The sequence below is a fragment of the Anopheles merus genome, chromosome 3L (assembly GCF_017562075.2).
Source record: "Anopheles merus strain MAF chromosome 3L, AmerM5.1, whole genome shotgun sequence".
Classification (NCBI taxonomy): Eukaryota; Metazoa; Arthropoda; class Insecta; order Diptera; family Culicidae; genus Anopheles; species Anopheles merus.
Genome location: NC_054085.1, coordinates 20,492,842 through 20,510,334, shown reverse-complemented (window position 1 = coordinate 20,510,334; position 17,493 = coordinate 20,492,842). Strand labels below are relative to the sequence as shown.

Here is a 17,493-nt window from a genome sequence, read left to right as displayed (position 1 = left end):
TCTTCGGACACGAGTCCTGGACCATCCGAGCGGAGGACCCAAACGCTCTGGGCGTGTTTGAGCGACGCATTCTCCGGGCTATCTTTGGCGGTGTGTTCAAACATGGAGCGTGGAGGAAAAGGATGATCCACGAGCTTGCTGAGCTGTACGGCGAACCGAGGCGAAGGCTGACAGGATACGATCGCTGGAGCAGGCTATGAGGATGTCAGACTCATGCCCCACCAAGAATGTGTTCGACAGTGATTTCCAGACCCGCATAAGGCGCAGGGGAGCTCAGCGAACTCGAAGGCTCGATCAGGTGAAGCGAGACCCATCAGAGAATACTCCTGCAGCCTGGGACCGAGTATCCTGGAGAATTGAGAGAGTGAGTGTGAGAGAGAGAGAGAGAGAGAGAGAAAGTATACGATGTTTTTTTTTAACTTTACACGAGATCAGTAACCAGCCCATGTAAGTCCTTTTCCCGCAATTCTCTCTAAAATGAATCTATGGATAGGCGTTGTCTTAAGCCAACAACACTTTCTTTGTATGCATCGATTGGAAGTATCGAAATGTATCAAACAGTGTCAACTAGACTCATGAAGTCCTCTCTTTTTGCCAGAATATTGCTTAAATCCACAAAACATCCTCCCCGAAGCCGAACGTAATAAAATTATTATGACTTTCTCAGAAGTGAACTTAACGGACTTACACCCCTTTTTCAAACTACTCGAATTGCGTTTCGTGGAAAGTTCGTTCGAGCAGCTCAGTTGTCAAACTGGTGGTTCAGGATTTTTGTTTTGTTTAGAAGCTGCCGAGCAAGAATGTAAACAAAACAATCCATTGAGAGAAATACACTGCTAAACTGTGATTTTCTTGGTTAAATTTTAGTAAGTTGTTACATGTGTTCGTTGCTCTTCCTATTTGTAAGTGTTTTACATAACTCCTTTATTTATTTAAGGGCTAAGTCAAACGCTCGAAACGCTTCCTCGGCAATGTCAGCGAAAGTGCAGCGATGCTCGATATGTGGGACGCTCGAGACGGCGAGATGGTACCTGCTGGACCGACGATCCATCTGTTCCGACTGTCACGACGTTCAGCTCAATCCCCCACTAGATCCACGGGAAGAAAGATCCCCCGAGCCGGAAAACCGACACCAACAGTACGAAGATCTCATGGAAGAGGATGCCCCACCCGCACGAATGGACGCTTCTGCTGCGCAGCACTCGCCCGAACGCGCCTCGCTGGAATGTCCGGTAACACCGAAGAAAGTGGACGTTCCACAGCCCAGCGCAGAAGGACAGGTAGATCTCGAATCAGGCGCCGACGGCTTCGTTGGCATGGACGAGCAGGAAGAGCTGCACGATAGCGTCACACCGGTGGGAATGTTTTCGCCGCGCCGCTTGCGCCGTCGCGTCTGTCCCGTCACGCGGGTGCCGGCACGGCGCGGAACGAAGAAAAACGGCCGCACGACTAAATCGCGCCGAGCGCTGACGAAAAAGCAGCCCACGAAAGCGCCGCGCGAAACGGCCTCGACCAGGACCGTCACGAAAGTGCTGCAGGACAACGTGTGGTACCAGGTGGGGGACATTGTGTCGATGCTCGATACGAAGGATAATACGTACTACGCCCAGATCCGGGGCCTGATTGTGGACGCGTACAATGAGAAGAGTGCGGTGCTGACGTGGCTGCTTCCCTCGACCGTCAGTCCGCCGCCGAACGAAGGGTTCGATCCGGCCACGTATATGGCCGGGCCGGACGAGGAAGCACCGAGGCGGCTTACGTACATGCATTTTGTGATGAACGCGCCGGTTAATTACTTTCTCGACCGGAACGAGCCGTACCCGCGCCCGGAATGCTACGGACCGAGCAACACCACGCAGTGCGACAATCGAAACTACGTGTGGGCCACCATGGGACGTTAGGGGACTGGTTTCGAGTTAAGCTAGCGTGCTAAGCAATCTACTTTAGTTAGGAAGAATACAGTTGAAGTAAGTAAAAGTGCGTATTTAATGCCCAACAGTGCGATGAAATCATTCGAAATTGGTCGCCGGCAGAATGTAGTTCACGAACGCGTGCTGGCGCATATCGAACCGTATGTTCAGGGCCTGCTCGTGCCGTATGTTCGCCGTCATGATGACGTCGTAAAAGTTGATCGTCTCGAACAGGGCTGCCAGCTTCTTCGTATCCACCCGGCAGCACGCTTCGGACAGGTTCGTTGGATACGCGTCCGCGTCCGGTCCCGGCTTGTGCGCCGGCACACACTTGAGATTGCGGTAGTGGCTGGCCACCGTTACCACCTCCGTTTCGACCACCAGCGACAGCTCATCGTTCAGCGTGGCGTACAGCGTCACCGTTGGCGCGAGGTTTTTCTTCTTGTCCAGCAGCCCGCGCAACGATTTGCCCGTTGGCATCGCGATCGACAGGTCGTACTCAACCTCGAGCGGTATCTCGTACTGGTTCCATTCGCTGCGCGGCACCACCGTAACCGGTATGGCGTGCTGTATCTTTGGCGTCAGCACGTCCTGTTCGTTGGTGATGGTGGTCGACATTTCCACCGCCAGGCAGGGCATGTGCGTTTTGATCAGCTTCAGCTTGATGTACTCCACTGCGTTGTTGCGCACGTAGGAGAGGGCGCGCAGGAAGCTCGCCGCCAGGCAGGTCATGTAGATTTGGTTGTGCTCGGTGTCGATGCCGTCCATCAGGTACTCGGAGAAGAACCCGTCCCGCAGCGTCGCGTCGATCTCGCACCACAGGTACTGGCCATCGTACGCTTCGGATTCGATCTGCAGGAGCAGCTTGCCCGGCTGCACGTTGATGATGAGATTTTTCTGCATCCGCGAGAAGGTGCTGATGACGTTGAGGAACTCCTTGATGTTGATGCCATCGTTCATGACGGCACGGAACTTCATTGCGGTGGGAAGTAAAGCCGGAAGGAGGATGTGCACTTCATTCTACGGGAAGGCAACGGAACGGTTTGTTGTTTTTTGTAAACAACGGTTATTCTGGCGCCGGTAGAGAGGGATGGAAATCGCCAGGTTGGTTTGTCAGCGAATAACATGACAGCTGGAAATGCTGACAAATCGGAGATGTTTTTTTCATTAAAAACTTATTTACAGAAATTATGGAATATTATTAACGAAAAATATACTTTTGATGACTTTGCTGCGTAAAAACCTCGAAAAGAATGCAAAAAGAATGTTATTTTTCTGAATTTGCCAACTAGACAGTGCGATGGCACACAGTCCCGCGTGCGCCAAGCGTTCAACTCACCCGCCATAAACGCACCGCTCGCAGGCCAAAAACCGTTTTGCACGAGCCCGCCAACGCTTCAAATCAGTGCCATTTTCCCTTTGCAAGCGAGCGTTTTTAAAAGTCTTTGCGAGGAGTTTTTTGAGGGTTCAAGATGGCCACAAAAAGCTCGCGCTAGTGTGTGATTGTGTTAGTGACCAAAATTCAAAAGCCCCAAAAAATTAAAACACACCAATTACTCCCCCAAGGGCTTCTGTATTTCATGTGTATGTGCGTCTTATTTAATTTATTTTTAAAATTTAAATTTAAATTTAAATTTAACTCAAATAGGTTAAAAAATAAACCACGTTTCATGCATGATCAACATCTACAACTCCATTTATTTAATTATATTAATATGTACTATTTAGTAGGTAATATACGATTATTTTCCGTACCAAGGTTCCGCAATGTTTTCCCTTCCGAAGCGCCACAAATTAAGCTTATACGCCTGAAAAATCAAATATCCATAGAAAATAAATGAAGCTCCATAGCTTCATTGATTTACTCAATAGGTGGCGTATCATTAAATCCTAAATAGCCAGAATTGCTTAATCAGCTCATTTTGGCACGCTAAAGATCACTGCTCTAATTCGCCTTTTGCAGTTATTAAACAGCATCAAAGTTCCAGGTGGTCCTTCTAAATACCCAAGCGCCACAGATTAAGCTTAAACGACTGGAAAATTGAATATCCATAGGAAAAAAATGAAAGCTTCACAGCTTCATTGGTTTGATCAATAGATGGCGTATTACAACTCATCATTATATTGCTATCCTTTTCTTGCAATGTGTTTCGACAAGTTTCATCTTATAATGACCTATATAGCCTTCTAACTTTCTGAGCAAAAATCTATATGAATGGTCGTGTGGTCAAATACGTGGGTATCAACACCAACGACCATTGCTCAAATCTCACTTGCTTCAGTGCTGGTGGTTTCTGTTGGAGTTTAGTATTTAAACAATCGTATCGCCGTTCTAGTTCTAGCGATGCATAACTTCAATGCGAAACCATACAACAGTACAGAGGAAATGAGAAAGCTCTCCTCCAAGCGAGGAAGCTCCACAGGTTGGGTATCCCACAAACAGATGGCGCCACCAGCTTTTTTGCTATTTTTAGAATGCATGAGTCGTTTGCCGTCTGCTAAACGAAGTCTTTCTATATTCCGTTTAGGTAGAGAATTTGAGGCGTTTAGAAGCCGTTTAGTGGTCGTTTAGTGGATTTGTGGCACTTGGGTAGCGCCTAAGCAGCTTCCCTATGCTACGGTGCCAGGGATTATTTTTCTTTGTGTTTTATTTTGAAGCAAGTGTCATCGATGAAATAAACAAAAAGATTTGTTTTGTTTGTGTACATGTGTGAATTTTTAAACCCTAACTATTCATATATTACACGAAATGTAACACAATTTACTGTACAATCACAATCACTTCCCTCAAAATCCCTTCTTCAAAGAACTAATCTAACTTGTGCAGCAGTAATGAAATGATTGACGACGTCAGTCTTTGACACTTTGACAAGAGCCACCTTGTACCGATGTCATGCATTAAAAAGCTATAAAGTTCCACCAAGTTCGGTACGCTTTCTTAACAAGCCTTCAAGTTCCATCGTGAACCATACACATTTAGCCACAAGGTTCCTGAGAGTACCATGTGCTTGTTAAAAAGCTCCATAGTTTAGCAAAGTACCATCTATCTCTTAACCACCCACAAAGTACGACATCGGAACGATTTTTGCTAAACAGCCCTAAATCAGCTATAAAGTACGAGCTGGCTTTTTGGGATTGCTCATTATTTTGTCACAAAAGCTCACCGCTCAAATAGACATAGAGCAACAATGTCGAGCGCGACGACATCTCGCGCGACACAAAGTAGCTCAATTTTGCAAACAGAGCTACTAGTCTCGTGTGACATTTCTGCTTAATAGAAAACAATCGAATTATCCAGTTAGTTTATGAGCTAGACTAATCAAAATCTCAAATATTTAAATTTGAACACATTTGAACTTATATTTTATGTTTTTTTATTCCAAAAAACATGTAGGTTGGCTGGGTCAAATGAGCTACTTGATCTTCGCAGAATGAAATTTTGAGCTACATTTTGTCGGGCGAGACGTTGTCGCTGTATGCCTATTTGAACGGTCACTTTGAAACGAGCACCGTAGGCAAGTGAAGGAAAAGGGAGAGCGAAAATGAGCGAGCTGCAGCGATACGTCGAAACGTCAAAACCCCCTCGCCATGTTGTACGGGCAGGAACTGTCAAGCCGAACCCATCAAAAACCCTTCATTCTTTACGGCTCTCTCGCGCTGCTGGAATTGGAGGAACAATAATTCCGGAATTTATTTCGTTTTCCTGCATCGGAAGTGATCAATCACGGTCGTGTGCGTACGTGTGTGCGTGTGTGTGTGCTGAGTCAGCAGCGTTTGTTTCGGACCAAACGGCACCAGCCCAGCTTCAAGCCCAGTCGTCGTGGTGCGTTTCAGTCAGTTCTGGTCGGAGTGCTGCTGCAAACCTCCCCCGTTACCCGTTTCTCATCCTGGTGGTCTGGTCGCTCTCTCGCTGGTCTGCTGGTTTGCAGACGAAGCAAAGTGACCGCCGCACAATCACGCCTCCTTCTCCACCTCCGCGCTGCTTCAACGTCGTCGGGTGGGGAGCAAAAATCGACCTGCCTTTTGGGCTAGCGACTTTTGCCTTCCCTGCTTTTTGGCTGCCCCGTAGGCTATGCTGTGTCGCGGCTAACACAATCGGAAAATCGCTTGGCACCGTCGAAACAGGAAGCATCGCTAAGAACACAGAGAGGTAAAGGTGGAGCGTTCGCCTTTTGTGGCCAGCGGTAGCGTAATTGCTTCCCGGAGTGTGTTGCCGTGTGTTTGTGTGTTTGTGAAAAAAAGCGAGAGGAAGAAGAAAAACGGACACCGGAAAAGATAGATAGCTCCCCCACCCCTCCGTCCTTCACACACACACACACACACACACACACTTCTCCCTTCCATGGGTCGCTGTGCAGTAGTGCTGTATGGGTGGCAGGTATGGACAAAAATGCACGAAAATCTAAAGTGAATCATCAACTGGCTTCAAAACACAAGACGCGTGTGTGTATGTATGTGTGCTGCCTGTGCGTGCGTGCCTGTGTGAATGTGGTGTGCTGGAACAAAAACGCGAATCCCGTGAGCCATGCAGAAGACGAACATTCATTGTTATTAGTACGCCCTGTGACAGTGTGTTGGGCCCTCCACACGTACACACACACACATCCACCCATACACATGCAGTACGCTCTCGCATATATCTACGGCGTATAGCGCTGGCGCTGACAAATGCGTATTCGGGAAGCCATCATCAACCTTCCTCCCCCCCCCCAGACTCGCCCACTGGAACCACAGAATTCTTTGCTCTCTGACCCTTTTCCAACCTCCCGAAGCGCTAGCGAACCGCAGTGGGACACACACACAATCACAGGTCGCAGGACAAGATAAGGGGAAGGAGGCAAATTAGTATCGTAGCGTGTTGGGTGGTGTGGGGGGGGGGGGGGGGGGGTAGTCGTTCAGGCGCTTCCAGACCGACAACATGACCCACGGATTTCTTCGGACCCACACGAACGCGACCGGATCGTGATTGTTCCGCGCTCGTCAAATTGCGCCTGTGATTGATCGATTGTGTGAGACGGGGAGGGGGACTTTTTCTCCTTCTTTCCCCTCGTCCTCTTATTTTGGCAAATCTCGTCCCATCGCGCACCACTCTTCGGGACAGAGCCGGGGCAAATCTCACGCTCCTTTTACTGTCGGGAGTGACGGGACAAACGAAAATAATAACATTAACACAATTATCCCACACGCCGTACAGTGGCCTTGCTCACCCTGCATGGCGGGGGGTTGAGCCTCGCGAAATCAATTGATGAACGTTCGATCGTTTTGCAGCAGGCGTGTGCACACCTCCTAATGCCTTCGCTGCTGCCTCACTGTCAAGGCGACGGGCAGCGTCGTAGTAGGCCCATGCAACACCGCTGCTGTGTGCGTATTCTTCCCCTTCCCCCGGTCGTTATCTCGAGACAGACGACGGGTGTGCTCGGATAGACAGACCTGCCCCCCCAGCGGGAGGAGTGGCGAAGAAGGTATCCGGTAGAAGTGGCGCAACTGATTTGAATTTTTCTACTCCCGTTACTGCGACAACAAGCTTCGGAGGGAAGGAGGAGGAGGAGAAGGCAACGGGGAAGCAGCTAGGGTGGTTTGTTTAATATTTCTCCAACACATTTGTTGTTATCTGCTTGCACTGCTTCCACTGCTGCTGCTGCTGCTGCTACGGTGTTATCCGTGGCTTCGCACAGGCTCCGTTGTTTACCGCACACGTGTACGCAGAATCGCCCTTGTACGCAGAGCGGTAGCGCAAAAGGAACACGCAGCCGAGTGTCCCTCCGGTTGGCTCCGGAGTTTTGTGCGGAGCGACATTTCCATCCGGTTCCGGTTACGGGGTTTTGGAATGTGGCTGGCGAGCGAGCGTGAGGGGCGAGAGGACTTGACGATTCTAGTGTATCATTCGTTTTCAAGTTTAATGTGTGTGTGTGTGTGTGTGTGTGAGATAGAGGGGGAAGAGGTGGGCCTGGAGTGATACGGTCTTAGAAAAGTATTCAAGTGTGCGAAAATATGTGACCGGGGGGGTTTTTTTCGGAGGAAACACATCTAAATCAGTGCGAGAAGTGTTGGACACCGAAGGCGAAACTGTTCCACTGACGCCATGTCGTGCTGCTGCCATTCTCGTTGGCTCTGCTACTGATGCTGTTTTGAAATAAAGGTGAGTAAAATTAATATTTAACTGTGGGGGAGCTCTATTTGATTCTTTCAACTGCTTTAAAAGACTTGATAGATGTTAATGGATGTCTTAAATGTATGGTATGTCCCCTTGATACGCGAATACCTCTTATATGAGGTATCTGATTTGGCTCAACCTATGACTGATGCAAAATAGAGTCTGGAGTCGTCCGCAGTCGGACTTCCAAAAAAAGCCTTGTATACTAAGAGCACGCGCACCGGACGACTCCAGACGATATCGGACGACTACGATTCCGGTTCGACTCTCATCGATGCTGGACGAGCCCGAATGACTCCGGCTCATGACGACTCCGGCTACGGACGACTCCGAACGACTCCGGACGACTCCGAACTACTCTGACGTCGAGCGACTCCAGACAACTCCGTATGACTTCGGGCGTCTCCGGACGACTCCGACCCAGACGACTACGACTCTGGACTACTCCGACCCAGACGACTACGACTCTGGACGACTCCGACTCCGGGCGGAACTGGTGGTTCCCACAGTCGGAAGCGGACTAACAATAGTCGGATTCCGATCGAAGTTGTGGGTACGCTCCAGATACCACATCACTAGTCGTAATCATTTCAAGTAATTGATTCAGTGGGTAAAACCTTCCAATTTGGCTGGAAACCGTAAAATTCGACTTACTCGGAAATTGAGATATCCGGTTTCTTCTCGGTGGATCTCGTGGACAATCTGTTTCGATCCCTAATATCCAATATCCATAATCATCCTAATGATTGCACAATAAATCGGATGATCTTTAAGGTAAAACACGATCGCACTGAGTTCCGTCAAACGGTTGTTGGAATATGAGATATGTTGCGTTGTCTTTTCCAATCCCTCCGGGAGCTATTAAGCATTTACGTCGCTTTTATGGACCAAAAGGCTATCCGGCCTGGCGCTATCCTAATGACGTGACAAATCTATGCCAGACTGACTAGACCAGTGAGATCGGGCAAAGTATGGTCTACGGGCATTTAGAATTTGGCTCTTTGGGCCTCAAAGGGCCCGCTGAACTAGACCGTTAGCTATCTGTGAAATGTCTGACTGCCTTCTTCAAAATCTTATTCTTGAGAATGGAACTACCGGAAATGTCATCCCAGTTGGCAATGCTTTGACGTCCGGCGACACCACAGTGTGACGTCGATAGCAAACCATAGCTTTAAAAGCTGTCGTCACCACTGTGCGCCGTTGCGTGCAAATGATAGATTTAACAGCAAATACTATTATCTATTCCAAGAAGTTTCCAGCACTTTATGTTGTAATATGTTTTTTTTTTCAACGAAATCGCTCGTTACGCGAGTACTGTTTGCATTCTACTGGCGTTGATTCGTGCGGTCGGCTAAGTGTGTGGCGACTGGATACTGGATCTCGATCTATTGGAATATTCTATCAATTTCCATCACCTTACTACATAACTAAATGGAACTTTTGTTTAGTGGCCATGGTTTTTTTTATCGCAAGCTCTGTAACGGTTTCACCAACTTTCTAATGCATTTAAAAATTCGACCATCTCTCGCAAAGCTAGATGGTTTTCTACTTCGCATTGAATAACTAACCGCTTCTCGTTCAACAACTAAACGGGTCGTCTGCTAAAAGCTTCTTGTGTCGTAAAAATCTTCATATCAAATAAGTTTTTCGCTATGTGACGTGTGCCAGTATCAAGATCTTTGTTTGATTTAAGGTACTCATTCCTGAAGTGACCTTCTATCACCAACTGCAAGGAAGAAATTACTTGTAAAGAAGAATATATTGGATCTGAAGGTGTAGATTGGATGTAGATTAGTGGTGGGAGCTTGGAATCGGACCTACCCGATTCCAGGTTTGGAATCAATTCCGAAGCCGATTCCGAAACTGAAATCGATTCCGATTCTAGAGTCGATTCTGGAGCTGATTCCGGAACCGATTCCAGAGTTGACTCTGGAGCCGATTCCAAAGTTGACTCCGGATCCGATTCCCGAGTCGGCTCCGGAATCGATTCCGCGATCAGAATCGGCGCCGGATTGACCTGGTAATCGCAATTGGCCCCGATAACGGAATCATAATTGACTCCAGAATTAATATTAGCTCCGGAATGTGAATCAGTTCTTGAATTGAAAAAATAAGTTTTTGAAGCGAAATCAGTCTGGGAATCTCAATGAAAATGGATCTTTTACAAGTAAATTTTGATGTTTTGCGGTTATCAATACGTAGTATGATTGGACCCAAACGCCTATGTTTATGGCAATGCCGAAACTGACTCCGTTTGATAGCCGATTCTAATTTAGGAACCAATCCCGATTGGAGAGCCGATTTCGATTCCGGAACCGATTACGATTCTGTAGTCGATTCCGGAACCGATTACGATTCCGAAGTCGATTCCGGAACCGATTCCAGAGCCGGTTCCGGAAATAATTCTGGAGCCGATTCCGGAAACAATTCCGGAGACGATTCCGATTCGGGAATCGATTCCGGAAACTGATATTCCGGACGATTCCAGACAACTGCAGAGCTGCTCGGAATCGAATCCGACAAAAACTTAATTTTTTCTATCACTAATGTAGATGTATTATTTAAATAGGCGAACGAACACAACACAAAACAAGGCATAGGACATGGGGAGTTTGTAGAGCTACCTTGAATCTTTAACAACGTCTAGTGATTGTGAAGACCTCTCGCTAAATATTGTTATCCTATTTTCAGTTACCGTAAATAGAGGAAAATAAATCATTTCCTCGAAATAATTTAATCTAAATATCTTTCTTGAATAATCATTGAAATGTTAGACACTTTCCTCCATTGTCAAGAGGACCTGTCTCTCTTTTCCGCTTGCTCTCTCACACACACACGCTCTGTTACGTTTTGGGATTTAAATTAGCAGCTTTTCGACAGAAACCACTACAAACGGCTCATTACCACGGGTGAAGTATTAATTAAATCTAAATACTTCGTTCGGTCCTATTGAAACAGTCGAATTGATCGTTTACCACTCACTGTACCTTCCCCCCCCCCTCTCCTCCCCTTTGAGATATCTAACCAATCATTTAAACATTCTGTGCCAGGTTTTTGATAGTTTCCATGGATCTTTTTTTTTTAAATCCACACAAAATGATCGGGTTGTGCTTTAGCTGTGTGCTGCTTTTAAGCGCATCATCTACTGCGGAGATGATGAAGCGAAACGTGTGACTCGTGGGTGGGGATCCAAAGCACAAACAGCCTTTTCATCGGGAACAACCGCCGTACGTGGTTTGTTTTTCCCGCGACATCGTTTTTCCCGGTATTTTGCCATCATTAACTCTCACCCGGAACATTCCTCCTGGTCCTGCTTTTCCCTTGGCTGGTGCAGAGATGCTGGTAGCAACTGGCAGCGTTTTGTCAAATATTCCGCATCGCAACAAAACAAAGTGTGTTACGTTCAAATTCACAAAAACCTTCTGGGTGTTGGGTGGTGACGATGGTGGTTTATGCGCAATAACCCCCGGTTCCACCTCCCATTTCACGCAAGGATAAAGTTACTAATTACACGATGACTTTTCCAGCAAGCGTAGCCCAACTGCCGGGCGCGCATATATTACCGAAAGCTTTGAAAATCGGCACAAAAACACACACTCGCACGCGTTTGAAGTAATCGTTTGAGGGGGTTTGTTCTGCAGTTAATTTTCATCATTAAATGGGTTGTTCTTTTTTTATGATCCCTGGCCAATGTTACACCAATACACACACTCTCTGAACTGGCTTAATATGGAGGGTCGAGCATGGTCGTTAGCACGGAGGCGGCTTAGTAATAGTGAGGGGAAAAATGAAGATTTCGTCGGAAACGATTCCAGCTAGCTCCGAAGTTTTCTGGAATCGATTCTGGATAGTTGGTCCGGAATCAGTTTCTGGATTCGATTTCGGAACCAATTTCGGAATCGGCTCGGGAATCAACTCCGCAATCGGCTCCGGAAATTGGTTCCGGAATTGGCTCCGAAATTGGTTCCGGAATCGGCTCCGGAATTAGTTCCGGAATTGGCTTGGGAATCGGAATCAGCTCCGGAATAGGAATCGGTTCCGACATCGGAATTGACTCCGAAATCAGAGTTGGCTTCGAAACGGAGTCGATTTCGGCATCTTCATAGGAATAGGCGTTTGGGTCCAATGATGCTATGTGTTGATAACGGTAAAGCATCAAAATTTACTTGTAAATGATCTATTCACATGGAGATTCGCGGACTTATTTCGCTTCCCACACTTCTTATTTCAATTCAAACCATTCCGTTTCTGGAGTCAAGTTCTGATTCCGGAGCCGATTCCGGTGTCGGCTCCGGATTTGGCTCCGGATTCAACTCCGGAATCGGCTCCGAAACCAACTCTGGAATCGGCTCCGGAATCGGCTCCGGAATCGGCTCCGGAATCGGCTCCGGAATCGACTCCGGAATCGGCTCCGGATTCGGCTCCGGAATCGACTTTGGAATCGGAATCGATTCCAGCATCGGAATCGGCTCCGGAATCGACTCCGGAATCGGCTCCGGAATCGGAATCGGCTCCGGAATCGATTCCGAACAAGGAATCGGATTCGGGTAGGTCCGATTCCGAGCTCCCACCACTACTTAGTAAGGTGGAGCAAATTGGACGAGCATGAGCAACAAATGATGAATAACGTACTCACTCAGGTTCTCGGCTGAGCTCCGGCGAGAAGCCCATGAAGTGCTGGAATTTGCTCTGGTCCACAATTCCCAGCGGGTGCAGAAGAAGGGGTATACTCATTGCCAGAAATGCTGCAGCCATTTTTTGCTTTTGGTTTCCCTTTTGTTCATCAACGGAAGCTTTCAAACTTAGCCGAAAAAAAAAAGATAAAACACGGAACCTCCTGACCCGATTCTGGACGATGATTTGGCATTTGGTGTAGTTTTGTTAACTCACAAAAAAAAACAACTCGTTTGCAGTGGCACTTAATAAGAGAAACGAATGGCAAAAATGTTGAGAAAATAAAATAAATAATCCGTTTCCCGTTGGGTGGTTCGGGAGGGGAGTCCGGACCAATGGCCGGTTAAAGGGTGGCATTGGGTGGGGAGGGGATTAGCAAAACGCTTTTCACTCCATTCACCCACCCCTAGAGGCAGGGGGAGATGGTAGCGGAGATGAGGTTGCTACTGGCAGTGCTGCTGCTGCTGCTGCTGCTGCTACTGGCAATGATGGTCAATTTGTTGCAAGGCAATCAATGTTTCCGTTTTAGCCAAGCAGCAGCAGCACACCCTAACTTGGACGCAATCCAATCCACCAAGCGTCCACCAACACACCCAGATTGGCAGAAAGAAGATGGGAATGTGGGGGGGATATGAGTGAGGTGTGGTGGAGATGCTGTTGTTCTATTTGTAAAATTATTACACCAACCACGCTTTCGATTTGTTGTAAACGACCGTCCCTGGCTGGATTGGTGGTGGTGGTGGTGGTAGGGCCGCCGGTATTTAGCAGCAATCCGGGGTAGACACTATCGGTTTCGACCGAATGATGTTTCGGCCGAGGTCTGCTGTGTGCTGCCGGGTGCCAAGGTGCGAAGGAGACGGTGTTCTTTGTGCAAGGGCCGTTGGGAAAGTGTTTATTTTTAAAACACCCATCCATCCGCCGGCTCCAGACGTGAATGCTGCGTCGTCCTCACTGGAAGGTGTGGTGCACAGCGCGCTCTGCTCTGTCTGCTGCTGCTGCCGATGATGGTGTGGTGATTTGGGTCGTACCAACTGTGGGCAAATGATCCGTTTTGTGCGGGAAAGAGTTGGCTTACAAGAAGACAAGTGTTTTGATGCGAAGGTGCGAGTTCGATCAAATGTGGATCAAATGGAATAAGTTAGATACCATAACTCTAGCCTTATTAAATGAGAACACAACTATGTCTGATTTAGGATATGTATGTGTTTCAATTAAACATTCGTTTGATGTTACCTGTTTTATCATTTTTCTTTGCGACTGCATAATATTGTATTTGAAGTTGTGTTTTCTTCGTCTAAATACTTATCTTGATGACCTAAAATGGGATATTTGTTCATGTAAGTAATCAGAGAGAAGGCCCCTTTTGATTACTGTAGATTTAGGATATTTTCGCAATATGATATCATTTTATAGCCTCTGATTTAGCAAAAATATTAACTAACTTGTAGCCTTAAATGAATTCTTTGTGAAGTATTATTCTTTTGCGAATCATTGATCGCTCTTCATGTACTTCAAACTTGGTAAAATCATCAAATTCTGAGGCATACAATTTTGACATTTTGATTGTTTTTAGTACGATCAACAGCACAATAGCATTGGAGGAGTTTGACTTCTGGAGGAGAATCATCCCACTTCTGGTTCGAATCGATTCACTTTTTGGAGCATAGTCAGGTGCAGGGTACATTGAGTGAAGTAGATAGAGTAAGAGTAATAAGAATCGTAAGGAAGACTCAATGCTTTATTGATTTACTTTTAGTATTTGATTCTGATGATTCAATCTGACTCTCTGAGTTCAACTCATTTGAAACAGCGATGTGTATCTGCTATCGTACAAGACATAAGACTCGAATTACAACTAAGGCCCTAAGCGGTCATATGAATGTAGGCCTTTCTGAAGTGTCGAGCGAGAAGTTGTAGGAGGAATTATAAACTAGAGAAGAATAGAGAAGCAAATATACTTGTGAGCAGGGGTTGAGTTCCTTTTTTTGGGCCCTTCGAGTTGTGTTCTTGATTGTAATAATTACAAATTATTTGTAGAATAGTTTCTCTACAATAGTTCACGTTAAAAATGGGTCGTTGTTCTGGCCGTTCTATGCCGACAAGGTACAGATTACAGAGCACCTTTCGGATAGAATCTAGTTTGTTTGTGTTCTTCTTTAGCAGAAAGAGCACTGTCTGTATCGTTCAGTTCATTGAAAACCAATGGACAGGAATTCCCAAGCAAAACACAAATAAAACGTGATAATTCTATTCTTCATATTACCCTTTGTAAAATGGGCACAATTGCCTACCAAATGGAAGTTGCTAAACATCGACACCTCGAAACATCTTCTGACACCCTGAATAAATACATTCCGTAAACTTACCAACACACCATAGAGTACGCTGCTGCTGCTGCGTACGGCTAAAGCGTCATCACCTTTGCGGATGATTAATTCTGAATGATTCTAGCCGGAGAGTTAGTGTCGGCCCGGCTGATGTTGCTTGGTCGCTGTTACGTACGTACGTGTTGCTGCTGACACACGCAAAAAGGTGCATCGCTGGCAAGCTGCCCAGCCGTATAAACCGTACCCACACTCCTCACCAAGCTCTGCTGGTGGTAATTGGGCCTCCCTCTACCGGATCGGATCATTTCGCTGAATGCTGACCGTTTCGGAACCACCAATCGTGCAATGCTCGCGGTCGTCCCGGTTTGGACAGTTTACAAACTCGCGACTATGTTCACCCCCTTCCCCCCCCCCCCCCCCGGTTTGAACTGCTGTGGCACCTTTGGCTTTGTAATGGGTCTACCAACTTGCTAGAGAACGTTCCAACGTTCGCTCACACGGTTTGCTGATTGAGTTGTGTCCTTCGTTGACGATGTGTCATTTGATTTACCACGATACATCTGTGTGTGTGTGTTTGTTGGACGTCGGCGGGGAAAGGGACTGATAGAACGACTCCCCCCGTTCCATTCCGCCATGACCCTTTCGGTGGCAGTCGGTGGAGAATGATCGCCAAAGGTCTCCGGCATATCAAATCGAATGCCGTATCGGCTTAAAGCTATGCCAAGTTCATGTCCCCGTTTGTTGCGTGCGCCTAAAAAGGCAGTCGGGCGGCGAGTTAACTAATTCCCAACCAACTGTGGCCGTTGGGTGAACCAGATACATATTGACAAGCGCGAGTGATACGGGATTTGCTGTCGGCTGTGTCGGTGTGCTATATTCTTGTGCCATTAATGCCGCTGTCGATCTTTTGCTGTTTCGTGATTCTATTGCGATGTGCGATCGACATTTACTCTGCTTCATTTTGGGTTAACCTGTGAACTGTGAGAAGCAGTAAAAAGTAGCTTTTCGATAAATATTATAAAACAATTTTGAACCCTTACAGAAGAGGGTACATGTTTGTGTTCTCGGAAAGCCGTAAGAGCTTGGTTCGATTGTTTACCTCTCGTTGCTAATCTTATCGCTTGGCCTGGTGGCCGATGATAACTTTCGGCAAACAATTAGCTAGAAATGTTTACGACATTTAATTGGGCCAAAATGCTGCTGTGTACGTTGCTAACCTTCACTGCCGAACGCGCGGATGCCTTTATTGTTCTTCCATCACCGTTAGTGCTGGAAGTTTCCTCCCGACTCTCTTTCTCTCTCCCTCGTTTGGTGTTATTCATTGCGTGCGCGCGTGCTCTGTCTATCGTATCTGGATTTATGGTTATCATTCCCCCCCCCCTCCACTCCCAACTTCCGCTGTTAGAGAGTGGGACCATTCAGACAACACCGGGAGCAAAACGCGAAAGTTGTTAAAAGTATGTACAGCCAAATGAGTTGCCCTTTTCATTGTTGGTGGCCCCGGTGTGTGTGTGTGCTGGAAAGTGGAAATTGTACCCGGGTACGCACACCATTTTCGAGTTTCGACGTTCGGAGAAGCGGCTGCATGCATAATTCGAGGAAAATCTAAATCTAAACAGACAGATGTTGGTTCGAACGGGAAGTTCGAGATTGCGTGCGAGTGTTATGGAAATGAATGAGTTCCAAAGTCTGGCAGGCGTGTTGTAAGCCGAAACTATACATTTCTATAATGCCATTTCAGTTGGATTGTAAATGATACAACCTCCGACACGGGTATGCTCTATTAGTTGTTGGGTACACTTTGCGCTGAATTGGCTTTTTTGCTCGAGATCTTGTTCTTGATCCGCTTTCAAATGTGCTTTTTACACGATTTGCTGGGAACAGTGAGCAGTTTGTTAGTTTGTGCAGAACCCAATGGAAATGAGGTGAGACACTGTTCGAAGCTCGGACTTCATTTCCGAGCGCGTTGGGGTAAAAGTTTTGTAGTAAATTATGGAACACAGGCCCCCGTTGTCGGTTGCGTACGTCTGAAATGAAGCAATGCATATTTAATGCGCCCAGAGACTGCTGTGCTTAATTTAATCAAAAGCACAGCAATCTTACGAAGTGCTTTTGTGTGGGGAGCTGTTAAAGATTTAGCGGTTGTGTTTGAATGATTTGTTTTACGCGGTATTGTTTCGACGACAAATGAAAGCGTTTTTTTTGCCAAACATCAATAAGATGTTAAGTTTTGCTTGCCTTTTCTGGTAAATAAAGGTTATGGATGTAATTGGCTTTTTCCCTCTTCGGAAGGCACTAATACATTGGTTTATTTGAGGTTTATTTAACGGTATAAATTAAAAAAAAATCTCAAGAATTAAATTGCAAAATTTATACTGTTGTTATTGTCCATTAATTTGAACAATTTTCCTTATTCTTCTTCTTATTC

At 46.6% G+C, this 17,493-nt stretch overlaps 3 protein-coding genes across 3 annotated transcripts in view; 2 read left to right on the top strand and 1 right to left on the bottom strand.

The window, feature by feature from the left end:
* Window positions 1-708: 708 nt before the first annotated feature.
* LOC121600313 (GATA zinc finger domain-containing protein 1-like) lies at window positions 709-1,976 on the top strand. Its single transcript, XM_041928782.1, has 2 exons — window positions 709-866; window positions 938-1,976. Exon 2 carries the CDS (start codon window positions 972-974, stop codon window positions 1,899-1,901), a length of 930 nt encoding a protein of 309 aa, XP_041784716.1. The 5' UTR covers window positions 709-866; window positions 938-971; the 3' UTR covers window positions 1,902-1,976.
* On the bottom strand, window positions 1,969-3,025 carry LOC121600314 (checkpoint protein HUS1-like). Its single transcript, XM_041928783.1, has one exon. The coding sequence runs from the start codon at window positions 2,886-2,888 to the stop codon at window positions 2,010-2,012; it is 879 nt and encodes a 292-aa protein (XP_041784717.1). The 5' UTR covers window positions 2,889-3,025; the 3' UTR covers window positions 1,969-2,009.
* A 2,488-nt stretch (window positions 3,026-5,513) lies between these two features.
* The window catches only part of LOC121598955 (beta-arrestin-1-like), a 56,045-nt gene continuing 44,065 nt past the window's right edge, over window positions 5,514-17,493 (top strand). The window contains 1 exon segment of the mRNA XM_041926338.1: window positions 5,514-6,060. The gene's annotated coding sequence lies outside the window, so the exon portion shown is untranslated.